The sequence below is a fragment of the Ictalurus furcatus genome, chromosome 20 (assembly GCF_023375685.1).
Source record: "Ictalurus furcatus strain D&B chromosome 20, Billie_1.0, whole genome shotgun sequence".
Classification (NCBI taxonomy): domain Eukaryota; kingdom Metazoa; phylum Chordata; class Actinopteri; order Siluriformes; family Ictaluridae; genus Ictalurus; species Ictalurus furcatus.
Window position 1 is genome coordinate 3,631,265 of NC_071274.1, and position 22,541 is coordinate 3,653,805.

At 37.1% G+C, this 22,541-nt stretch overlaps 1 protein-coding gene across 18 annotated transcripts in view; it reads right to left on the bottom strand.

The window, feature by feature from the left end:
• Positions 1–8,235: 8,235 nt before the first annotated feature.
• LOC128624196 (muscleblind-like protein 1) overlaps positions 8,236–22,541 on the bottom strand; it is a 115,719-nt gene continuing 101,413 nt past the window's right edge. For 3 of the 18 annotated variants that reach the window (XM_053651638.1, XM_053651639.1, XM_053651637.1), the window contains 6 exons: positions 20,384–20,623; positions 17,889–17,942; positions 17,004–17,154; positions 13,166–13,201; positions 12,486–12,577; positions 10,685–10,907 (listed from right to left, as the gene is read on the bottom strand). In XM_053651638.1, the coding sequence (XP_053507613.1) occupies positions 10,776–10,907; positions 12,486–12,577; positions 13,166–13,201; positions 17,004–17,154; positions 17,889–17,942; positions 20,384–20,623 (705 nt within the window). In that variant the 3' untranslated portion in view covers positions 10,685–10,775. The other 15 variants (XR_008388731.1, XM_053651640.1, XM_053651644.1 and 12 more) reach the window with 15 other exon arrangements.

Below are 22,541 nucleotides of genomic sequence, written 5' to 3' on the forward strand. Positions count from 1 at the left end.
AATTCTGTGAGGGTTTCTGTTGTTGTTTTCAGCAGGGTATATAGAGTTGCAATCAAAATTATTCATCCCTCATTGCAAATCAGGTTTACTGTCAAAATCTACAGACTTTCAGGTGTTTGCGATGAACAAATCAAACAAAAGCGACTGAAATAGTTCACCACAAGGAATGCTTCAAGTGGTTTCCCCAAATTCAACTGAAAATGCAACTTATAATGATTTCTCCAGTTTCAAGATTATTCAACCCCCTGTATAGCATCCCTTGCAACAGCACAGATATGCAAAACAGGTGTTGTCGCAGGCACAGCGGATGCAACTAATCAAGGGCTTCATTAGTTGCACCAGGTGTGCTTGAGCAGGAACACATGAAATACCTGAACTTGTCAAGCATGGTGGTGGATCAGTGATGCTCTGGGGCTGCTTTGCATCCTCTGGCACTGGAATCCTGCAGCGTGTGGAAGGCAAGATGGATTCATTGAAGTATCAGGAAATCCTATCAGGATATAAAGTGGAATCCATCGTTGTCTCAATGACTGTCAGTTTCCCAGTTTCATGTAGGTCACACGATGTAGCTCTTGAGGTTTTCTTTACATCTCATAGCATTAAGATGGTTTGACTTTAGACTGAATTTGCAAGGACCCCCCCCCCCCCACCAACTAAAAAATGACTACATATTGAAATCTGTTGGGTTTTTGTTGTTGTTGTCACCTGAGGCTATTGGTTTGTATATAGAAATTGGTGAAGACCAGACGATTGTTATTTAGGCCCTGATAAATAAAAACATAGAACTGGGTTGAGGGTGTACTTTCTTTTTCCCAGCTGATCCATTTGGGCAGAGTGTACAGATGAAGAGTTGAGAGAACTGGACTTGCTAAAGGACTAGAGCACAGCTTCATTGCTCTCTGTAGGTAAAGATGAGGCACGGGTTAAAAAAACGACTGTCCCCACTATCTGCACGTAGTCAAAGACATTATGGATAATATCGAAAACCATTAACCAAAGTGAAAAATAGGCCAACATGTTGGAAGAACAAGTTTAAAAAAAGTCAACCCAGGATTTCATTACAAAAGAAATCTTGAACGCCACCACATATAACATATAAATATTATTTTAATAGAAATATGCAAGCCATTATTATAATTAATTATAAAGAAGACTATTTTCAAGTTATTTAGAGAGATGCTACTTGAGGTCAGACTTGGAGTGGCAAGGCTTATTTCAAGGGTGGCACCTGCTACCCTGTGACCCCCATGTGGCCACGCCCTGACAGAACCTGGACAAGGAACATCCATTTAAAAGCATCCAGTCATTCATATAGCCCAGATGTGGCTTGTTAGTAAACATTACAGCATACAAGAGAATACTATCAATATATGGCAGGTATTTTACAGAATCTACAGAATGAATGTCAAATTCATTCAATGTCAAATGTGATGTGAAATTACATTTTGAAAGATTAAGAGGACGAGAGAAGCTCACTTAAAAACAGACAGATGTCAGATAGAATGTGGATATAGTCTTGTATATGTCATGCCAGTATTAAGTAAATTAAAAAAGATTCTCCTGATGAAAAGGTGTATGAGAGTAATGAATGTTCCCAAGTACAACACAAGTGAGCATTGTGCCTGAAGCTGTTGTTGAAATTAGCAAGTGATCTGTCAAGTTAAAGTTGTGAGAATCGGGGGCTTCATGATGACTCTAGGAAGTTAGGCGAATATGAAAGTAATGTATACTGGGAATTATTGGAAATTCAAATGACAGTGCTGAAAATGTGCTTGTCTTCAGGCAGACCCTGATCCAGGCAGTGGAGCTTAAAAAGCTGGACGAGAAAATGGACAGTGAGGAAAAGAGGCCTGCAGTGCTGCGCTAAAGGATGGAGCAAGTCTGACACTGCAGGCTTAGCAAACCATATTTAATCTTTTGAGTCTCTAAATGCTTGAGGCATCTCAGGCTGATCTTTTGAGTTCATTCCCATCAGACTTCAGGCGTGTGGATGGCAGATGCTACAAGATATATCCTAATGTCCAGGTTGACGTGTTCTATTTTTTTTGTCTTGTCTAGAGAAACAAATGAACACACACACACACACACACACACACACACACACACAACTGAGATCTGGCAACATTTATCAGCTATCTGCAATTATTTATGAAATGATTTTGATTTTCTGCCTCTGTCTTAGGTGCAATACATCTCAACACAGCCAGTGGAGTCAACAATCGAAGAAGCATTAATCACTGACCATGAGGAGCCTGAGGTACTGAGTCCTGATAGAACATTCATATGACTGTAAATTTGTAATTTAAAAGAGCTATGCTGGGTTTTATGGTTAGAGCTCTTCTCAATAATTAATAAAATATGCGAATAAAAATAAAGAAAAAGAAATGTTTGAATATAGAACTTTAAAAACATATCTATAAAGTGCTTTTCATAAAAAAGATCAAAGTAAAAAAATGTGGAAAAAAATGACATAAACAGATATAAACGTGAGTTTCATATGAGTTCAGAAAAACTAAGACACTCCCTAGAGCTGAATTCGTAAGAAAAATCATACAATCTACAGTGCCCTCCACTAATATTGGCACCCTTGGTAAATATGAGCAAAGAAGGCTGTGAAAAATTGTCTTTATTGTTTAACCTTTTGATCTTTTGTTCACAAAATCCACTAAAAAACTCTGCTCTCACGGATATCAAACAATGCAAACACAATACAGGTTTATCAAAAAAAAAAAAAATCTTTGGTAAATATAGGTGTGTAGCAGTTATTGGCACCCCTATGAATTCATATGAGAAAAATATATTTGAAGTATATTCCCATTGATATTTAATTTTTTTTTTTAGTATACACGATGACTAGGAACAGGAAATTGTTCAACCATGACTATCTGTTTCACAGGGGTATAAATATGAGGTAACACAAGCCAAATTCCCTTAGTCATTCATAACAATGGGTTAGACCAAGGAATATAGCTATGATGTGCAGCAAAAGGTTGTTGAGCTCCACAAAATGGAAAATGGCTATAAGAAAATAGCACAAGCATTGAAAATGCCCATTTACACCATCAGGGTAATAATTATGAAGTTCCAGTCAACTGGAAATGTTATGAATTGACCTGGAAGACGACGTGAGTCTATATTGCCTCAATGCACTGTGAAGAGTCCCAGAGGTGATTTTTGTGGCCACACAGAGAGGTAGCCATATGGAAAAGTACCTCATGCCCACGGTTAAATATGGTGGTGGCTCTTTAATGTTTTGGGGCTGTTTTTCTGCCAGAGGACCTGGACATTTTGTTAGGATACATGGCATCATGGACTCTATCAAATATCAATAGATATCAAATGAAAACCTGACTGCCTCTGCCAGAAAGCTTCAAATGGGCCGTGGTTGGATCTTCCAGCAGGACAATGATCCAAAACATCCATCAAAATCAATACAAAAATGGTTTACTGACCACAAAATCAAGGTCCTGCCAAGACCATCCCAGTCCCCTGACTCGAACCCCATAGAAAACCTGTGTAGTGAACTGAAGAGGAGAGTCCGCCAGCATGGAGCTCAAAATTTGAAGGATCTGGAGAGATTCTGTATGGAGGAATGGTCTCAGATCCCTTGCCATGTATTCTCCAACCTCATCAGGCATTATAGGAGAAGACTCAGAGCTGTTATCTTTGCAAAGGGAGGTAGCACAAAGTATTGACTAAAAGAGTGCCAATAATTGTTGCACACCTATATTTAACAAAGAGATTTATTTGATAAACCTGTGTTGTGCTTGCAGTTGTTTGATAAGAGCAGAGTATTTTTGTGAATTATTTGAACAAAAGATCAAAAGGTTAAACAATAAAAACAGGTTTTCACAGCCTTCTTTACTCATATTTACCAAGGGTGCCAATATTTGTGGAGGGCACTGTAATTCATGTCAAATTTAAACAAATGTTTTTTATAAGATTCTTTGTTTAAAAGTGTCAATACAACTCCCAATACAACTTCCAGAGCTTTGTAACTTAAAGCTGACTCCTCCCTGTTTAGCAGGGTTTCTGGAATCACCAACCAAATGATGTTTGATAACCTGAGTCATATAGCCGGAAGATATCTAACAACTTTTTCCCTAAGGGAAGCGCAAGAGCTCAGTCATTTAAAAAATAATAAAAGAATCTTAAGATCGATTCTAAAAGAATATGGAGACCCACGAAGGGATTTAAGAGCTGGTGTAATGTAACCCCAGTGTGTGTGTAAGAGAGGGAGAGAGAGAGAGAGAGAGAGAGAGAGAGAGAGAGAGAGAACTCTGCCATCAGCATTCTGAATGTGTTGTGAATTAGCAATAGTGCTCTTGGATGAATCACATAAAAGAATGTTGCAATTATCCATTATCAAGTTAACACAAAAGCATGTATCAAATAATTATAGTTAATTAAATCTTCTCGGGATCAGAGATAGAAAGAAACGCCATTGAACTTTAAGATATTACGCAGATACGCTGCTTTACGATAATGACTGTGTTCTTAAAACTGAGCTCACTGCCACAAATCATTCCTAGATTCTATTTGTGTAATGTTGAACTTCATAAAGCCCTATTTGTATTGGACTAAATTTACACAAGGAGGTGCAGTTTCTCTGTAACATGACAAACTGCTTGTTTTGGGCTGATTAACTTTAAGAGAGAGAAAACAAGTAGAACAATCTAGATGCGAAGAACACGAAGTCTGGTCCTTCTTGTTACTAATTTGTATGTCTGAAATACCCTTAAAACATACTTCAAACAGGAACCAACGCTATTGAAGAAAAACTATTTCGGACACTTGACCTTGTTGTGACCTTGACCCTGTTTGAATCAATTCCAACAGTTTATCAGATTATCTCCAGGTTACGATGATATTTCCATATAATTCTTACAAACATTCACATCAAGAGAGAGAGAGAGAGAGAGAGAGAAGAGACCTGGCTAAGTGATAACAAGAACGAATGCATTTCATGGACGTTCCACGGCATTAAATGTAACAATAAACAGATAAAAAAAAACAATATGTTGCATCCTTCTAATGTCTGTCTGTATCAACACAATGAAGGACTTCTAAGATGCTGATTCTGCTATGACGTGCAGGAAGTTTAGATTGTTTTGAGAACGTTTCTCTCTAACACTTGTTGCTAATCTTATATCCAAGACTCCTAGACAAGGTCAAACCCAAAGGGTCTCGTAAGTAAAAAAAAAAAAACAAATATGGGATGATAGAAAAATAATCAATGAAAGTGTGGTGTGGTGTGGCCCAGTGCAAGATATAGTTATTTATTAATGTCACCCTAAAGTTGGTTATTTTCATATACCATCATGTCCCAAATGTTTATTTATTTATTTCTACTTTTACACTATACCCCAGCCATTTGCAAATGACCATTTTTTCATTCGTTAAAGAAAGCACGATAATGATGGAGAACATGTATTATCTCTGGGACCTTGGGATGTCTAAAGTAGAGATGACTGTTTCTGAGTGGGAGTTTCGCCTTATTTCGCAAAATCATTAACCTAGAGATGTGGGGATCTGCCAGCATATCCGTGTGAATATTAGAAATGAAGTGTAATAACACATCTGTCAATCCATTTCTTCAATCTATAATGATAATTCACTGTAGTTCTAAATTCTTGCAGTTCATTTCAAAGATAAAATGCTGCCTTCTCTATGTATCACTAGGGATCGAAGATGACTAATTATAGCCAGCTTGGATGAAAGTAGTATGAAAACCTGTCCAATTTGAATAATATTCGAATTAAAAGTACCTGCAAAAACTCATTTGAACAATTTTCCCTTTATAAAACCATTTTCTGCCCCAACACCTGAAACGAGTGCCATACACACACTGGAAAACCGGATAAGTTCATTTAACTCCAAATATTTGAAGAAACTAATTACTTCAAAATTTTTAAGTTGAAAAATCAATTTCTTTAAGCCAAATACACTTAAATCTAACAAAAATGTATTTTAAATGACAAAGTTTGAGTTAAATTTTGGGCACGTATGGGTTTTGGGTTGGGGGTTGGGGGTTGGAATCCCACCTCTGCCCTGTGTGCATGGAGTTTTCGTGTCCATGCTTCGGGGGTTTCCTCCGGGTACTCTAGTTTCCTCCCCCAGTCCAAAGACATGCATTGTAGGCTGATTGGCATGTCCAAATTGTCTGTAGTGTGTAAGTGTGTATGTGATTGTCCCCGGTGATGATTTGGCACTCTGTCCTGAGTTCTCTGGGATAGGCTCCAGGCTCCCAGCAACCCTGTGTAGGATAAACGGGACGTATGGATGGATGAGATATAATTGCATGAATGAGCAGGTGTACAGGACGTTTTGTTCTCTTTAATGTCGAACACTATATAAAGTTGAACACAGTTATGGAAGTTCTGCTCACAAACACATAAACACGACAGTTTGTTTGCAAATCCACTTTTATTTAAGTTCATTTATATATTTTCATTAGACTTTTTTTTTTTTTCCATAACAGCAAGAATGAAATCAAGCATTAAAAGCCACTTTAAGGTCTTTGTAATGTAGCATTCAGATCTAATAATGACCTGCATTGAAAGTTTTGACCGTTCTATAAACTGGAGTGGCAGAAAACTGCCTCTTTGTTAATATTAGCTGATTCTGAATCCTTCAGATGTTTATGGCTTAAGACTGTTGTGTCAGTATTGTGATAGCAGGCCATTAAAAGTGCATGCTGAAATTTGGCTAAATTACAAAAACCCTTTTTTTTTTTTTCTCCTGAAAGCACTAAATAATAAAATTAGCCGAAACAAACTGCAGCTTTAGACAGAATACATTATTAATCACTACAAGCAGAAACAAACCATAAGTTTGGAGATTACAACGTGTCATCAACTCAAATGTGCACCTGTAGCTGATGAAAAAGAACTCGCAAGCCCACGGTAACCCAGGCTCGAGTCGCGAACGAGCAGGAAATGCGTAAGCACAGTCAACTTTGGTAACACAGAATCCATTTGGCAACTCAACATGGATGCGAAAACATTTCCTAACTTAACACCACAGGTACCCATACTTCAGAGTGCCAAAGAATTTCGATCCAGTTGTCGATCCATCATCTACTTAAAATACGACATATGAAAAGAAATATCTTACTTATAGCTATGATGTACAGTTGTTGAACAGTTGTTATTACTCCATAAGAGCTAAGACCTTGATGAGGAAATGCTCTCTAGGAATCTATTTTATTATTTTTTTTTTTTTTGTTAACCACTTTTGTTTTTTTGTCCTTTTTTTTTTTAGTCCGTTACATTAATATTACAAAGTATACTGTAAATAAGTTGTATAACATGGTTGTTTATTCAGTATTACTCAGTGAAGTTTTCTTGTGGTATATGTTATGTCCTTTAACATGCAATCCTCAGAAAAGAAACGAGAAAATCTGGGGTGGATCTATTTCGTTATGAGATTAGGCTAGTGATTCCCAATCCTGGCCCCAATTTTCTACTCCTGCTCTGCATTTTTTATTGTTTCCATTGCTCTAACACACCCGATCCAACAGATTAGCTAATAAATAGACCCCTCCTGAGTCAACGTGGGTGTGTTAGCGTGATAAAAACATTAAATGTGCTTCAGGATCAGGGTCAGGGTTGGGGAACCACCAGGTCTAGGCCACATGGCTTTTCACATAGGGCCTTGCTCTGGAGGACGAGGGTCACCTCCAACCTGAATGCTTTCTGGCAAGCTACAAGCCGCTGACGAAAAAAAGCAAAGCGACGTTTTTAATTTTTATTATTTTTTTGCCCTTTTCGGAATTCTGTGTCACTTCTTTGCGAGCAGCCTGACTTTCTGAATGTGTGTTTTTTTTTTTTTTAATATCGTTAACAAAATTCCTCATATTTATAGACATTTTTTATTCAAAATAAGATCTCAATATTATACACGATTCTTTCTTTTTTGACTATGTACAGAAGTGCAAAAAAAGTCGACTTTTGTCCCCTTCATCCCCGACGTTACCTGTGTGGCGTCACCTAAAAAGGGTTTTCCCCCTTTTTTTTTTTTTTTTTTTTCCGGTTTAACACACACACACCTTCCTGACCTCACGTCCATCCAATCTGCCCATCACCATCACATATGCAGCTTTTTTCCTTTAACAAGGCCTTACGTCTAGGGAGATTGGAAATACTCGAACGATAGTTAGGATTTTTTTTTTTAAATGAATACAGTAGAAAAACAACCTTTAACATCTAAGAACTATACTCATCTTTTTTCCCCTCTCTCTCTCTCTCTCTCTCTCTCTCTAATTAGAACGACTAATTACAAACCAGAAGATCAGTAAAATATTATTCCAATATCAGCCATGGTTGATGCCACAGCAGCTATGTCTCTTGGCAACTATTTCCTCGTTGTAAGATATATTCATATAAAAGATGTTTGTTCAAAGATTTCAAACAAAAACGAAAATGACCTTTCACTAAAAATAAAAATCGTCTCGGTTTGTACTCAATATGCTAATATTCGATACTCAAATAATCGGCACTACATAACTTTAAAACTGAGTATAGTGTGAAGAACGCAAAAACAAACAAACAAACAAACCAACAAAAAAAAAATAACACATTATTTATAATATTTCACACTCTACAAAAGTTAAATCTTACTTGACAAAACGGAATACTAAAACAGTATCCGAGCTTAGTTATACGACAGAATAGTTCTATTTTTTTTCTGGACAAATATATGAGACAGACAAAATAATCTGACCAAACTGAAAAACAAACAAAATTGTGGGGGGAAAACATAGCCATAATTTAAGAAAAAAACAAAACAAAAGCAAAACACATGGGAATATGAGCATCGACATGCCTGGGTGGTGGACTAAGGCGTTTACTATTGAATCATACAATCATTAAAATCCTGCCCTCAGATGTAGTGATGCACCGATTCTCATCAGTACGCCCACGCCGTGTAGTGGGTCGTGTTTTTATATTTATTTTTTTTACACAGCAGCCCTTTCTGTAGCATCTCTGACCTCAGGCTTCATCGCTCTCCCACACAGGGCTGAGAAGGAAGTAAATTTAAAAAAAAAAATAAAATAATAATAATAATAATAATACACCCACAACCTCTGATCAAACATGAAGAATAAAACAGTGGACCTTACATAAGAGATAGAAAAAAAAAAAACCCCATTAAATACTATTTTTCTCTTATTTTCGTTTGCCACTTATGGAATTACAACCCATTCACACCTAATTCTACACACACCCAATAACAACAATAAAACAAGGTTAATTTGCTAAGAACAAAAACAAAAAACAAAACTCTGCACGCTTCCCACCAGGAACGTGTGAATGGAGTCCTTGTCAGTTTTGAGTGTTTCTGCACAAAGTCTGGAGAACCTAAATAATCCATTGAAATAAATAAAAATGAAAAGAAACGGCAAATGAGACTGTAAATCAAATAAAGCTAGCTAAAACAGCGTTCGAATTTTCAGTATTGACACATTTTTGGCGATTTTTGTTTCTTAGTTTTTTTTGTTTTGTTGGGGGCGGGGGGCGGGGTGATATTTGGGCAAGAAACAAATGAAAAATAAAACAAAATTCTGAAGATTTGAAAGTAAAACAGAGACCCAGACAACACATTAGACACTTAAAGGCAATAATAATAATAATAATAATAATAATACAAACATGTAACACTCCTATAATAAGTCTATTGTATCTTTTTTTTTTTTTTTTTTTGGATGCAAGTACTGTCTATGGCACTTGATGTGGAGTCCGCAACATGAAGATCGACACTTCGATGTGCTTCGAAAAGAAGGAACACTGCTGTGTTTAAGATCTCGGACATTCAGTTGTCATTTTGTGTGTGTGTGTGTGTGTGTGTGTGTGTGTATGTGTGTGTGTGTATCCTCTGTCCCCCCTGCACCTTATTACAATCAAGTCCTATAAAAGATCTGCTGACAAATGGAACACTGCATGCACGATATCTAGTCTTACATGACATTCTTTTGCAAGTTCCTTTTGACATTATTTTAAAAGAATGAGTTTTCAAGGTGCACTGTGGTTTGTAAACCATAAAAAAAAGAAACAACCAAAAAAAATTAAATAAAATATAAAATAAAAATAAAACACGCCCATCACGGAGTCCCAGAAACAAAACCAAACTGAAATTTTGTACCGAAAAACATGACAGGAGACACCACCGTGCGTTTCTCGTCGTCGTGATGGTTCGGACATGCTTCGTACCATCCGCAGACAGAAAAAGGCAGACGGTGATGCTCTTTTCATCCGGCTGCCAAAAAAAAAAAAAAAAAAAAAGTATCGAAATCGAGTTTTTTTTAGTTTTTTTTTTTTTTTTTTTTTTTTTTGCACTTTCAACTATATCAAATCCTTAACAGTGTTAGCATGCGTGTTTCCGTCATTCCAAGGAATGGTGACATGATTTTTTTTTTTTTTTCTCATCTTCTGTTGCTCTTGCTTGGTGTCTAAAGGGTGGATCCTAAAATTCAGACAGCACACAAGCACACTTGGTGGTGATCTGAAACAAAATGATTAAGAACCAGAAATATATAAGTAAGCGACTGGCTTTGTGAAATCTAATTGACATCAACTGTAACACGTGTGTGTTCACTTACTGTTTGGAGTCCTACATCTGAGTCACGTATTTGTGACTAGTCAGATGATCTGCAGATATTATTGGAATCTAGACGTGGGGGGGGGAGAAAAAAAAAAATTGAGCTCAAGATCAACTTGGAATAAAGGTGCATTTCTATGCCACAGCGATTCATGGTTAAGTTTAGGATTTGAATATCACACCTCAAGCTCAAAACTGGGAATTAAGAGAATCGTCTTGTATTTTTCCTGACCTTTTGGGTTTGTAGGTTCATAAAAGACCATGTTGTTTTTTTCCCATATGCTGTAAAGCACAGGCAAATTGGTCCGCTTTAAGTGAAACATAGCATTTATATTATTAAACATAATAACTTGTTACGTTTCTACTGACTGCATTAATTAACCTAGTATACTTTTTATTTCCATCACACGGAAGTCAATTTTTATACAAAGCGTTATATTTCTCCTTAAAACACTTCAGGGCATGCTATTATAAGAGTGTAATCAACGACAGGACGGTGTAATGCAGCCTGACACACCCTGACGATGATTATTTGTCCCGAAGTGTATTAGAATACCACAACAACCTCCCAAGTTACCAATATTCTATTTATTAAAGAACGTCACGTCATACTTTTTATCCATTTATACTTACGATCAATGTCCCTACAGTTTAAATAGGCATTACCTCACTTTCTAAAAAAAAAAAAAAATGCAGCTTGATACAAAGCACTGACGCTGGAGACTCCTTACATTAAAGTACAGTAAATGTTAAATAAAAATCTCCTTACAGAAAGCTTAATGATGTGACGTTATTCTTTAACACGTTATTCTTAACACGTGTATCTCTGCCATACACGTCTATGTGTTTGAGGTGCTTATATAGAAACAATAAGATATTAGAACAAGTGGATTAATATAAATCTATGATGTGCCTTGCAGCTGCACCTCCTGACCAATCAGAATCGATTAAAAAAAAAAATACATCTTTTAAATTTGAAACTTAGGATTTTATCTTCAGTTATATTCCAGATGTTATATAACATTAGATAACGTTAATTATTACAGTTGTTTATTTCTAGACGGAATCGAAATGGCGTGCCAAATCAATATGACATATTTGAATGTACTTAAAAATGTGTAGGCTGAATAATTTTATGTTTGTCGTATAATAAACGCATAATTAGAAATATCGGATTACGATTTTCTATAGATTTTAAATAGATTTTAATACCTAGAGATGGTATTAAATAAACAACCAACATGAGGGGATGAGATTTGTTTACTTGTTTTATATTTTTGATCTTATATACTAAAATTTTTGCTGAATTTGGTCATTTGGTCAATTCTCACCCACCAGCCAATCACAGGACAGCTAGCAACTGACGAGAGTGAACGCTAACGTGTGTTTCGTCCGAGACACGTGAAGCCAATAACGCATCTTTTCGAATCTGCTGCTCATGCTGCGTCACAGTGCAGCGTAACACACTCGGAGGAAAGCGCTATCTGCCCTCTTCCACATACATGAGCTCACAGATGCCTACGGTTGGTCAGAAATCAGACATTCTGATTACAATATCTAACTAAGGTGTCAATTATTTACGTGAATATGTTTGAACAGGAAATAGATGTTACGTGGAAGCCGTCGAGTGAACAGAGCATGAGACGTGTGCAATTAATGACTGCGTTCACATGCAGGTTAATAGGACGGAGGTCAGTACGGACGCTATGATGCAGGCGGTCACACCCATCACCACTGTCTCTGTCTTTCTGTTTCTTTCTCTCACACACACACACACACACACACACATGAGAGCACACACATATACACAAAACGCACACTTCTACACAGCATGGAGACACTACAGCACTAATGAGAGGCAGAGGGAAAGCGGTAAAGGAGCAAACCTGATTGGCTGTGGCTGTTGCGAAGGGAACACTTGTGGCGGATGTGGTGGCTGCTGACACAGTGGCTGCCGAAGCACCGTGCATCATGGGAACTTTTTGGAGGGAAAACCAAATAACCAAAAATGAACAGCGGGATAGGGCAGATGTGATATCCATTTGATTACTGTCAGTGAAGGCTGGTGAGCATGGTTCGAGGTGGGGGGTGACGCAAAAAAGGTCAAAGCCATGCCATAGGTGAGGTCAAAGGGCACATTAGTGGGGGGTCATGCTGCCATTGCAAGGAAGCAACATTTCACTGGAGAATGTAGCCATGAAATGGAACATACATGTATAATTTGCACAGTATTATAGTATAATTGCTTCAATTATGCAACATTTTGTTTTTTTTCCTGACGTCTGTCAGCTAACACTTCACCTCGTTTACAGGTTTATAAAAAGGACACAATAAAGAAAAAGCTCTAAAGCTCCCAAGTGCTTGTATTTTTTTCCCCTCTCAGTAGAATGTCCGGTAAATGTCATGACTCAGGAGTTAATTAGCGTCACATTAACACAGCGATATGACATCTCGCCTCTCTCTCATGCACAATGTGTCACTAAATGGAGTGAGTGTGTGGGACCCGAAAAAAAAAAAAAAGAACATAGAGGCTTGAGGATAATCAAGTAAGAAAGCTGGCACCTACCAACACTCGCTGCAGGTGTCATGCACAATATTGAGCCTGCCCATCATGCATTGCAGCAGGAAGTGAAGTGGAAAGGCAGAAGGAGGGAGGGGGAGGAGAATCAACACAACCCATCACGCGTGCCATTAGAACGGAAACAAAACAAAAACAACAACAGATAAGGAGAATAATGTTACAGGAACAGGAGAATAAAACTTCACAAATCATTGAAACATCAGAAATCAAATGATAACAAATGATTGTTACAGTGAGTGGATCATTTCATCATGGAACATTCCATTGGGGCAAAATATTAGTAATATCACACAGAAAGAGCTACATGTGAGGCTCGTTTTAAAATATTAAACAACACAAAACAACGAATAATGACATTTTTTCATTTCATGTCATTCATTTTCTTTTTGCACTCATCAAAATGTCACTTTTTCGGCATTTGAAACGCCAAACAAACTCACATGTAGCTCCTTTAATGCATCGCCACATTTTATTCACATGACGTGGGCACTACAGTGAAAAACTATACACAGAAAAAATGTACTAACAAATGGACTAAAGGTAAAAGGAAAGCAGTATGATGTCCTGTACAAATAAAAATGAAAGAACTGAAGGTGAGTTTGGCTGATTTAAATACTAAAGGTTTAAATACTAGGAATAACTAAATACATGGAGATGAAATGAAGGTTCAGGAGAACAGGATTGGTGTAAGGAATAAAACACTAGGGGGCGTGCTGTTATAGGAAAATAATCAGTGAGATGAAGCGGAGTTACTATTTCCACTCAAGTTGATTAGCTGTCAATGACAGCATGTCCTGAAGTGTTTTATTCTTCTTACACTGCAGCAATTTGCCAACAATTACAATTTTTTTGTGTATTAAAGAATGACATGTCATGCTTTATTTATTTATTTATTTATATATACCCATTTATAGATACATTTAATGTTGTGGAACATCCACAAAACAATTTAGTTCCTGTTATCACATCCATTATAACAGCTATAGACAGTCAATCCCTCTCCTTTTTTCTTTCTCTTGAAAAAAAAATGTCGCAAAGTGCAAATTCTTCCGTAATAAAGACTTTCCTGGGCCTGAATATTTAGAAACTCCTTCAGAAAGCGTTAAATAATCAGTCCCTCCAGGATGCTGAGATCGCAAAAAAGGAGATCTGCAAAATGCAGATTTGGGCCAAGATGCGTCAAGTGACGTCATCACAATTCACATTCAGCCAAAGCCCTCATCGATTCACGTTCGTCGAACAGCTAAAAGGTCTAATTTACCAACAAATATCACTGCGAAAAACAACGAAACAATTTCGCCGATTGATGTTGAATTGTTGAAAAATGCCGCGGAAAAAGCGAGCGTTTTTGGCCGTAACAAGCACAAAAAAAAAAAAACCCCTCCTGATAAATGTCTTCTCACATCGCACCTCACAAGATTATTTGATTTGAATCTGTAAATTTTCACTGAACATCCACCTTAAAGTCCCCGTGAATTGCTTGTTACTATAGAAACAATAACATATTAGAACAAGCGCATTGATATAAACACGCGATTTGCTGTCATAGAAAACGAATCAACAACTTCTGACCAATCAGATTTGAGAAAGAAATGAAAGTACGTAAGCAATTGTACTTCATTACTAAAGTAGAATTAATACTCTTGTTCTCTTACTCAGTTTTATTTTCATTTAGACTTTCCCGGTATCTCGGAATCTCGAATCTTTATTGGTCTCGTTTCCTATTCAACCAAGCACATTTCTATGTATTTTAACTTTACTTATAACTTTACTTATATTCAAATACCACTACCAGTCATGTTTGCACAAAGACTCTTCATACATTAAGGTAATTTTAATGAAAAATTGAATTGATGATGACTGTCATCTCATTAAAAAAAAAAAGTATCACAAACGAACAAATATAGTTTGAATGAATCCCTCATCCTAACCTTAACCTTTGTACAATATATAAATATTTGTACAATATATATAGTTCAATATATAAATTGAACTGCAACTGTGAGACCATGTTGAATGGAACATATCCAGATTTCTCTTGGGTTTTAAAAACTTGAGTGCATTTAAGTGTGGACACGTTTGAACCAGCTCATCTTCAGCAAGGTTTCGTCATGATCCTCATAGTTTCACTTAAGTATAATATTTGTGCTTTTCTCATGCCTGAATATAAGGCATGAAAGAGCTTTTAGAAAAGGGATAATCCTGGATTAGTGTCTGTAAGAATCTCTGTAAGTGCCAGAGAGCCATTACTGGGCCCTTGAGCAAGGCAAGACTCTTAACCCTTAATTGCTTAGCTATGAGCCTGCACTGAATTCTACTTCACTTGAAAATCAGATAAGAGCATGTGCCAAGTAAATAAATATACAGCTTCATACTGAATATAGTAGTTCCTAGTAGTATGTGGCGATGTGATAGTGTTCAGAATCCAGTCCAAAACAGGTTGAATATTTATGTCAATGAAAAGAAAAAGAGTAAGTAATGATACTACAGCGCTGCTGAATTCTTGATTCTGATTGGTCAGAAGACGAGCATGGTTTCTGTATAACAGCATGGCTCGGATAGTAGTTCCAGTTATAAAATGAACCATAGGTTAATATGACCATAGGTAATGCACTCGTTCTAATACGTTCTGGTTTCTATAGTGACAGCTCATTCACAGGGACTTGAATTCATGGCAGACATGCCACATACTCAAATACTAATAATAAATTATTATTTAAAAAAAAACAACAACAACAACAAAAAAACATGCTGTTGTTTAACAAAGTACAAAGTGGAGACATTTCTTTAACATTTATGGGAGGAGTCTCGGTTGTAAGTCGTTCGTTACAGTCAAGGTAATGTTCAGGACAGAGGAGTTTACACTTTCTGTTTTTTTCTGTGAAATAATAGGTTGTGTTTTGAGAGAGAGAGAGAGAGAGAGAGAGAGAGAGAGAGAGGCTGGTAAGGGAATGACTATTTATCACAGCTAAGTGAGACGTAAGTAAGTACGCAAGTAAGAGAGAACAGGAACTAACTTGTCTCTCGGACGTTCCAGGACATTAAATCTTCCGATAAACCGTTAAAATGTGCAATGTTTTGTACGTTAAATTAAACATTGTTATCGTTGGCAAATCGTTGTTGTATTAGCGGAATAACACGCACCATCCTGGGCTGTTGTACAAAAACACAACGCACTTCAGGAGGCTAACGGCACTTACGCTAACTACAGTTTATATTAATACACTTGTTCTAAATTGTTATCGTCTCTATAGTAACCATTTACACAGATTATCGTTGATATGGTGAAGCTCTTTGTGAGGAGTTTATTTAACATTCATAGAAGCAGTCTCTAGTGTCAGCACTTTGTTATAGAGGACGTTGCCTTTTCTAGTTTCTCTGTAACAAGACAAGCTGTGTCTTTTTTTTTTTCTTTTTACATCGAAGAGAATGAAAAAAAATAAGCTGTTTGAAGGGGATGAGTCGTTATGCAGTAGCTGCTATAATGTCAAGGATGTAAAGAACTAACTTGTTAACCTTAAATGCAAATATGCATAGATTAAAAAAAGCACAGCGTATCATTTTTTAAATAAATGAAAATGGCAGTTGTCGGCAAATCGGTGTGGTATAAGATGAAGAAAACACTTCGGGGTGTTCCGTTTTTGGAAAATAATCAACTTCAAGCTGATAGTAGTAACTCCGCTTTATCCACACACCAATGTCGCTGATGATTTTCCTATAACGGCACACCACAGAGTGTTTTTGAGGTTGGCGCTCTGTAGTCACATGGGTCAGCATATTAAGGTGAAAGGTGAAAGGTGAAAGCAGGAGCGACCTACTGTACCTGATGGTATGAAAGCCGCCTGTTGGTGGAACTGCATGTTGGTCAGGGCCTGTTGGTACTGGAACATGCCAGTGTTGAACATGGCCGTGGCACCATTGGTTTTTTCAAGTGCGGGTCTCTTTGGTAATGGAGGCAAAACGGGTGGAATTCCCTGAGGAACAAAACACGATGGTGGAGAGAGAGAAAAAAACAGAGGGAGGGAATATTATTTATGAGACAAAAATAAATAAAAAAAATGTTCAAACAAAATCCTTACAGTAAATTACATTATTATTAAAATTGGACTACAATTAATTATGTAAATTATGTAATGTGAATTGTACTTAACAGTGGAAGCTTTGGAGCTTTCTTTAAATGTGTAAAGCAAATAATAATAATAATAATAATAATAATAATAATAATAATAATAACAATAATAAAGTAAACTGCACTGCTAGCTCCATGATTAAATATCAGCGATGTTAATTTTTCCCCCCACTACACCCCCAAGGTACACATGCACATTTAAAAAAACACCAACGTTCATGCAAATTATGTAGAAAATACATTAAAATCTATTTTGATTCTCTATCTAACATCTAAAAATAAATGTTCACACCTTGTTTTGTATCAGTAGAGGTGATGAACTGACTGCACCTACCAAAATTTCAACCAACAAGATGTTTTTTTTTGCTTTGTTATTGAGTTGCAGATTGTTGTTATATTAATATTTCCATTTCGTATATATATATGTATTCGCAAGCAGACTCGACCCAATTCACTGCAATCGCACAATCAATTAATCACCCCTTTTTTTTTTTAATGACATTTGCTTACGTTTTAGTTCATAAAAAAGTTTCTACAACAGAGCTACATGCCAAGCTAAAAGGTGAAAGGACATAGTACCAGGTCAAAGGTTGCCTCGAGGGGTCGCTTCAGTGATTTGACAGCCGACTGAGTCTTAATTAGCAGGCAGCGAGCACATGATGGCAATGGGCCAATGGGGGTCAAGCGCATTAACATAAACAGCAAGCAGAGGTGCATCATGGGGCAGCAGTGCAGTTTGGGTAGGTGAGAAAAAAAAAAAAAAAACAAAAGAAAAAAAAAAAAAACAAATCACCAGAATGCAATATACAACAAATAACAAGACTAAGGCATGCACAGTAATGACAATTAGTTACTGAAAGGACTAAAATGTCATGTGCTAAGGGTTACTGCGCTAGAGAAACATCATAACAGCGAGACAATCTGTCTATAAAGCCTTGCATTTATTTACACAAATAAATGATTTTACTTTCTTTCTGTAAACTGATTAACATATTAAACAAAGTGCTATGTTGCTGAAGACAGAGTGAAAAAAAAAAAAAATTATCAGGAAATACAGCCAGGTCCAAAAGTCTCAATCCACTACAAAGACCCCATGTTATTTCATCATCGAGTCAAATGACAGGTTTGTATTAACATATTTGTTCTAATGCATTACCGTTTCTATAGTAACAGCTTACTCAGAGACTTGTATCGACATAAACAGATTAATTTAAAAAATGGACGTTTATAGCTGCTATAACGTAAGTGATAACGGAAACTTTGCTTCTCAGACAGTCCACAACTTTAAATTAGGGTTGTCACGATCCCATAAACATATCTTACGATACTATACCAGCTGTAGTATCACGATACCACGTCATAATGTGTTATGTCATAATTCAAATCTACAAAACGAACCAAATTTACAGAAATACATAGACAGAAATGCCGACTGACGAACTGAATTTTCCTCTGAACACTTTATTAATGAGAATGAATAACTAGCTGTTGGAAAAACTCCTTCATACCATTAGCAAGCAACTAATTCAACGTGCCACGTATTTCATCTATTGTTCCCCACAGCCATGAAATCATGCAACGAGAAAATTGTCCTCTGAGTACTAAGAATGAACACATCGTTGGGAATAAATAAATGAATTTAGAAATAAACTCCAAAAAAAAAAAAAAATCAGAAAAATGAGAACGTTAGCTCGCTTACTAGCAAACACGGCTAATGCTATTATTTACACACAGCGGTTAGCATAATGTTAACTCGCTTTCTAACAAACACGGCTAATGCTATTATTTACACACAGCGGTTAGCATAATGTTAACTCGCTTACTAGCAAACACGGCTAATTTAAGTATTTACACACAGCGGTTAGCATAATGTTAACTCGCTTTCTAACAAACACGGCTAATGCTATTATTTACACACAGCAGTTAGCATAATGTTAACTCGCTTACTAGCAAACACGGCTAATTTAAGTATTTACACACAGCGGTTAGCATAATGTTAACTCGCTTACTAGCAAACACGCTAATGCTATTATTTACACACAGCGGTTAGCATAATGTTAGATCGCTATGGCTAATTTTAGTATTTACAATGAGGTTAGTGTAATGTTAGCTCACTTACTAGCAAACAGTTCATCTTTAAAGATTAAGGTAAAAGCTTTAGGTTAAATGAAATGCCACTAACCTTTGTGTATTCTGTAAAAGCAGTGTGATATGTCGTTTTACGAAAACTGTATTGATCGCCACACGTACAAGATTACCGTATTGATAATACTACTGTTTTAAAAAAATAAAACGGGATCGGAAGTACAAAGCAGTAAGCTTTAGTATCACAATAGTACTGTAGTACCGGTATAACGTACAACCCTAGTTTAAATATGACTATAAACGGCTAAACATTCCAGAAAAGACTTCAGGACAGATAACTTGACACTTTTTTTGGTTTCTGGGGACCTGACAAGCTGCAGTTTTTTGGCTTATTAACGTCAACAGAGAGAGAAAAACGGTTTATAACTGTATATTTATATGATATGATATGTTTATAGTTGCAATACCGCAAGTGATAACAAGAACTAACTTCTTCTTTTTTTTTTTTGTAGATGTTTATTTAATTAATATTTTTTGGTTCCCTGGTCCTCTTTATTCCCCCCCGCCCACCCCCCCCCCCTCCCGACAATACTGCTAGCACTTGCAGGGTTTTTACCCTATTAAATTATGTCAGGATGTTTGTAAAATAACATTTGTTTTCAGGACTGATGAAATAAAAACGATTCTTGTTAGTGGATTTGGAATTTTGGACCCGCTGTATATTGAAGGTACTTCCACTGATATATTTCAGTCAGCAGTTATAACAGTTATAACACAGTTATAACAGGTGACATATGTGCAGGGTTAAGCAAACACACCAGTTCCTCGACATTAGCACATACTGCATTACCGTCACCATAGCTCAGGTGCAATTGCTATTTGCTGGTGTTACAGTTTTTAAGAAATAGGGAAGAGGAGGAGCAGAGCCTGAGATGGCGCTAAAGGAGCAGGCAGGAAGTGGGTACAACTGGGGACTGGCACCGACCTACCATGGCTGCGGCTGCAGCCGCCTGGTTGACTTGGTGCTGCGCGGCCTTGATCTTGGCCTGCAGGTGCGCCGGAGGATGGAAATACTTGCACTTGTCGCGCGAGCAGCGGCCCTTGATGTAGTCCATGCACACGGTCACCGTGTTGTCGTTGGTGTCGATCATGGCGCTGTCGGAGGGGTGGGCAAAGCGGCAGTCGTTCTCACCTCGTGTGCAGTTACCTCTCTGGTACTCCCGACACACCTGAGGGACAATCAGAGAAAGAGAGAGAGAGAGAGAGAGAGAGAGAGAGAGAAGGGAAGAAGAGACAAAGGAGGAGATACAGAGAGAGAAGGGTAGAACAGAGAGAGCATGCAAGAGAGAGGGAGATAGTAAGAGAGTAAGAAATAAGGAGAAAAAGAGCGAGAGTGAGAGAGAGAGAGAGAGAGAGAGAGAGAGGGCGAGAGAAGACAAAGATAAAGATAAAGAAAGAGAGAGAAAAAGAGAGTGGGAGAGGCAGACAGGACAGAAAGAGAGACAGAGAGTGTGAGAGAGAAAGACAACAGAGAGACAGAAAGAGAGAAAGATAGCCAAACAGAGAGACAATGAGAACAGAGAGAGGGGGAGAGAGAAAAAAGAGAGAATGAAAACAGAGAGGAAGAAATATATAGAGACCAACAGACAGACAGACAGACAGACAGATAGATAGATAGATAGAGAAGAATGAGAGAATAAGAGAGAGAGAGAAAGTACAAGAAAAAGAGAATAAATCAGAGCGAGAAAGTAAGAAAGACAATAAGAGTGAAAGAGATAGAGAGACAGAGAGATGGAAAGAGAGAGAGGTGGTGTGAGAGAGGCAGAAAGAAAGACAGAGCACAAGAGAGAGAGAGAGAGAGAGATAAAGAGAGAGAGAGAAAGAAAGACAGAACACACTGAGAATTATGGCTCCAGTTTTAGTGTCCAATCAAATGTTTTGATAAATTTTTAAATCATGTTTTGTCTAAAACAGAGAATGTTTAAGTCTGATCACTTTCAACAAGTGCCTTTATGTTTATTTACACTCATTTCCTGTCGAAACTCTAGTTCGTATGTTTTGCCATTACATGCCAGCCGGTCCGGACCCATTGATCGTCTCTTTTGATTTTACACCGATTCCCAAGTATACAGTGTGTTTATAAACACTTATAAATCCTTCACATGCTTCTCCTCAAGACAGACATAAATAAGAGATGGAGGAACTGCAAGACACTTTTTTTCACTTTTGATGAGCTAAACAAACTAAAAATGAAAAAAAAAAAAAAAAAATCTGTACAGGTTTAAAAAATAAATAAATAAATAATTCATTTGGCTATTGGAGGCTTTTATCCAAAATGACGTACGGTTCATACAGGACACATCTGAGGTAGTTCTGAAAAACTTTACTAATAATTTACTGTTTAAATTAACCAAAATTAGTAAGTAATAATAATAATAATAATAATAACAATAATAATAATAATAATAATAATAATAATAATAATTTTTAATTTAACACCACTTCACACCTTCAATCGTGCTAACGAGTTTGATATCGCTATAAATATGAACTACACACGAGTTTAAACACTGAGGAATTTTCACACTACTCTATAGACCCGAGTTTCCAGGAGGACCTGGGGAATAAACCTATTTCATCAGAATATGTTGGTCAGAAATTGAAAACATTTGATCATAAACAACATTTGAAATATTTTATTACATTTTTGGTAAAAAAAAAAAAAAAAGACTGCATTGTCGTGATAAAATAACTCCATTTTGAGCCGCGTTAAATGATAAGACCCTGCTCAACCTTTCTCCACGTCCGATCTCCAACGTCCAACACCAATGCTAAACCATCTGACTGGTCATTACATCACTTAGCCAGTAGGGGGCAGACACCACATATGAAGCGTGTTTAGTGTTTTACGCAGCGAGGCTTTGCTCCTGTGAGCAGCGGGTCTACCTGGAAGACGTTATCTAGACAAATCCCCATAAATCACCTCCACAAACACAATGCCTGCGTATTGGTTATGTTCAGAATCACACACACACACACACACACACACACACACACACACACACACACCACGCCACACAGTCTGGATGACACAGAGGTTTAACCCTCACATTTTGCTCACTGTCTATCAGTGAATATGCCTAGCAG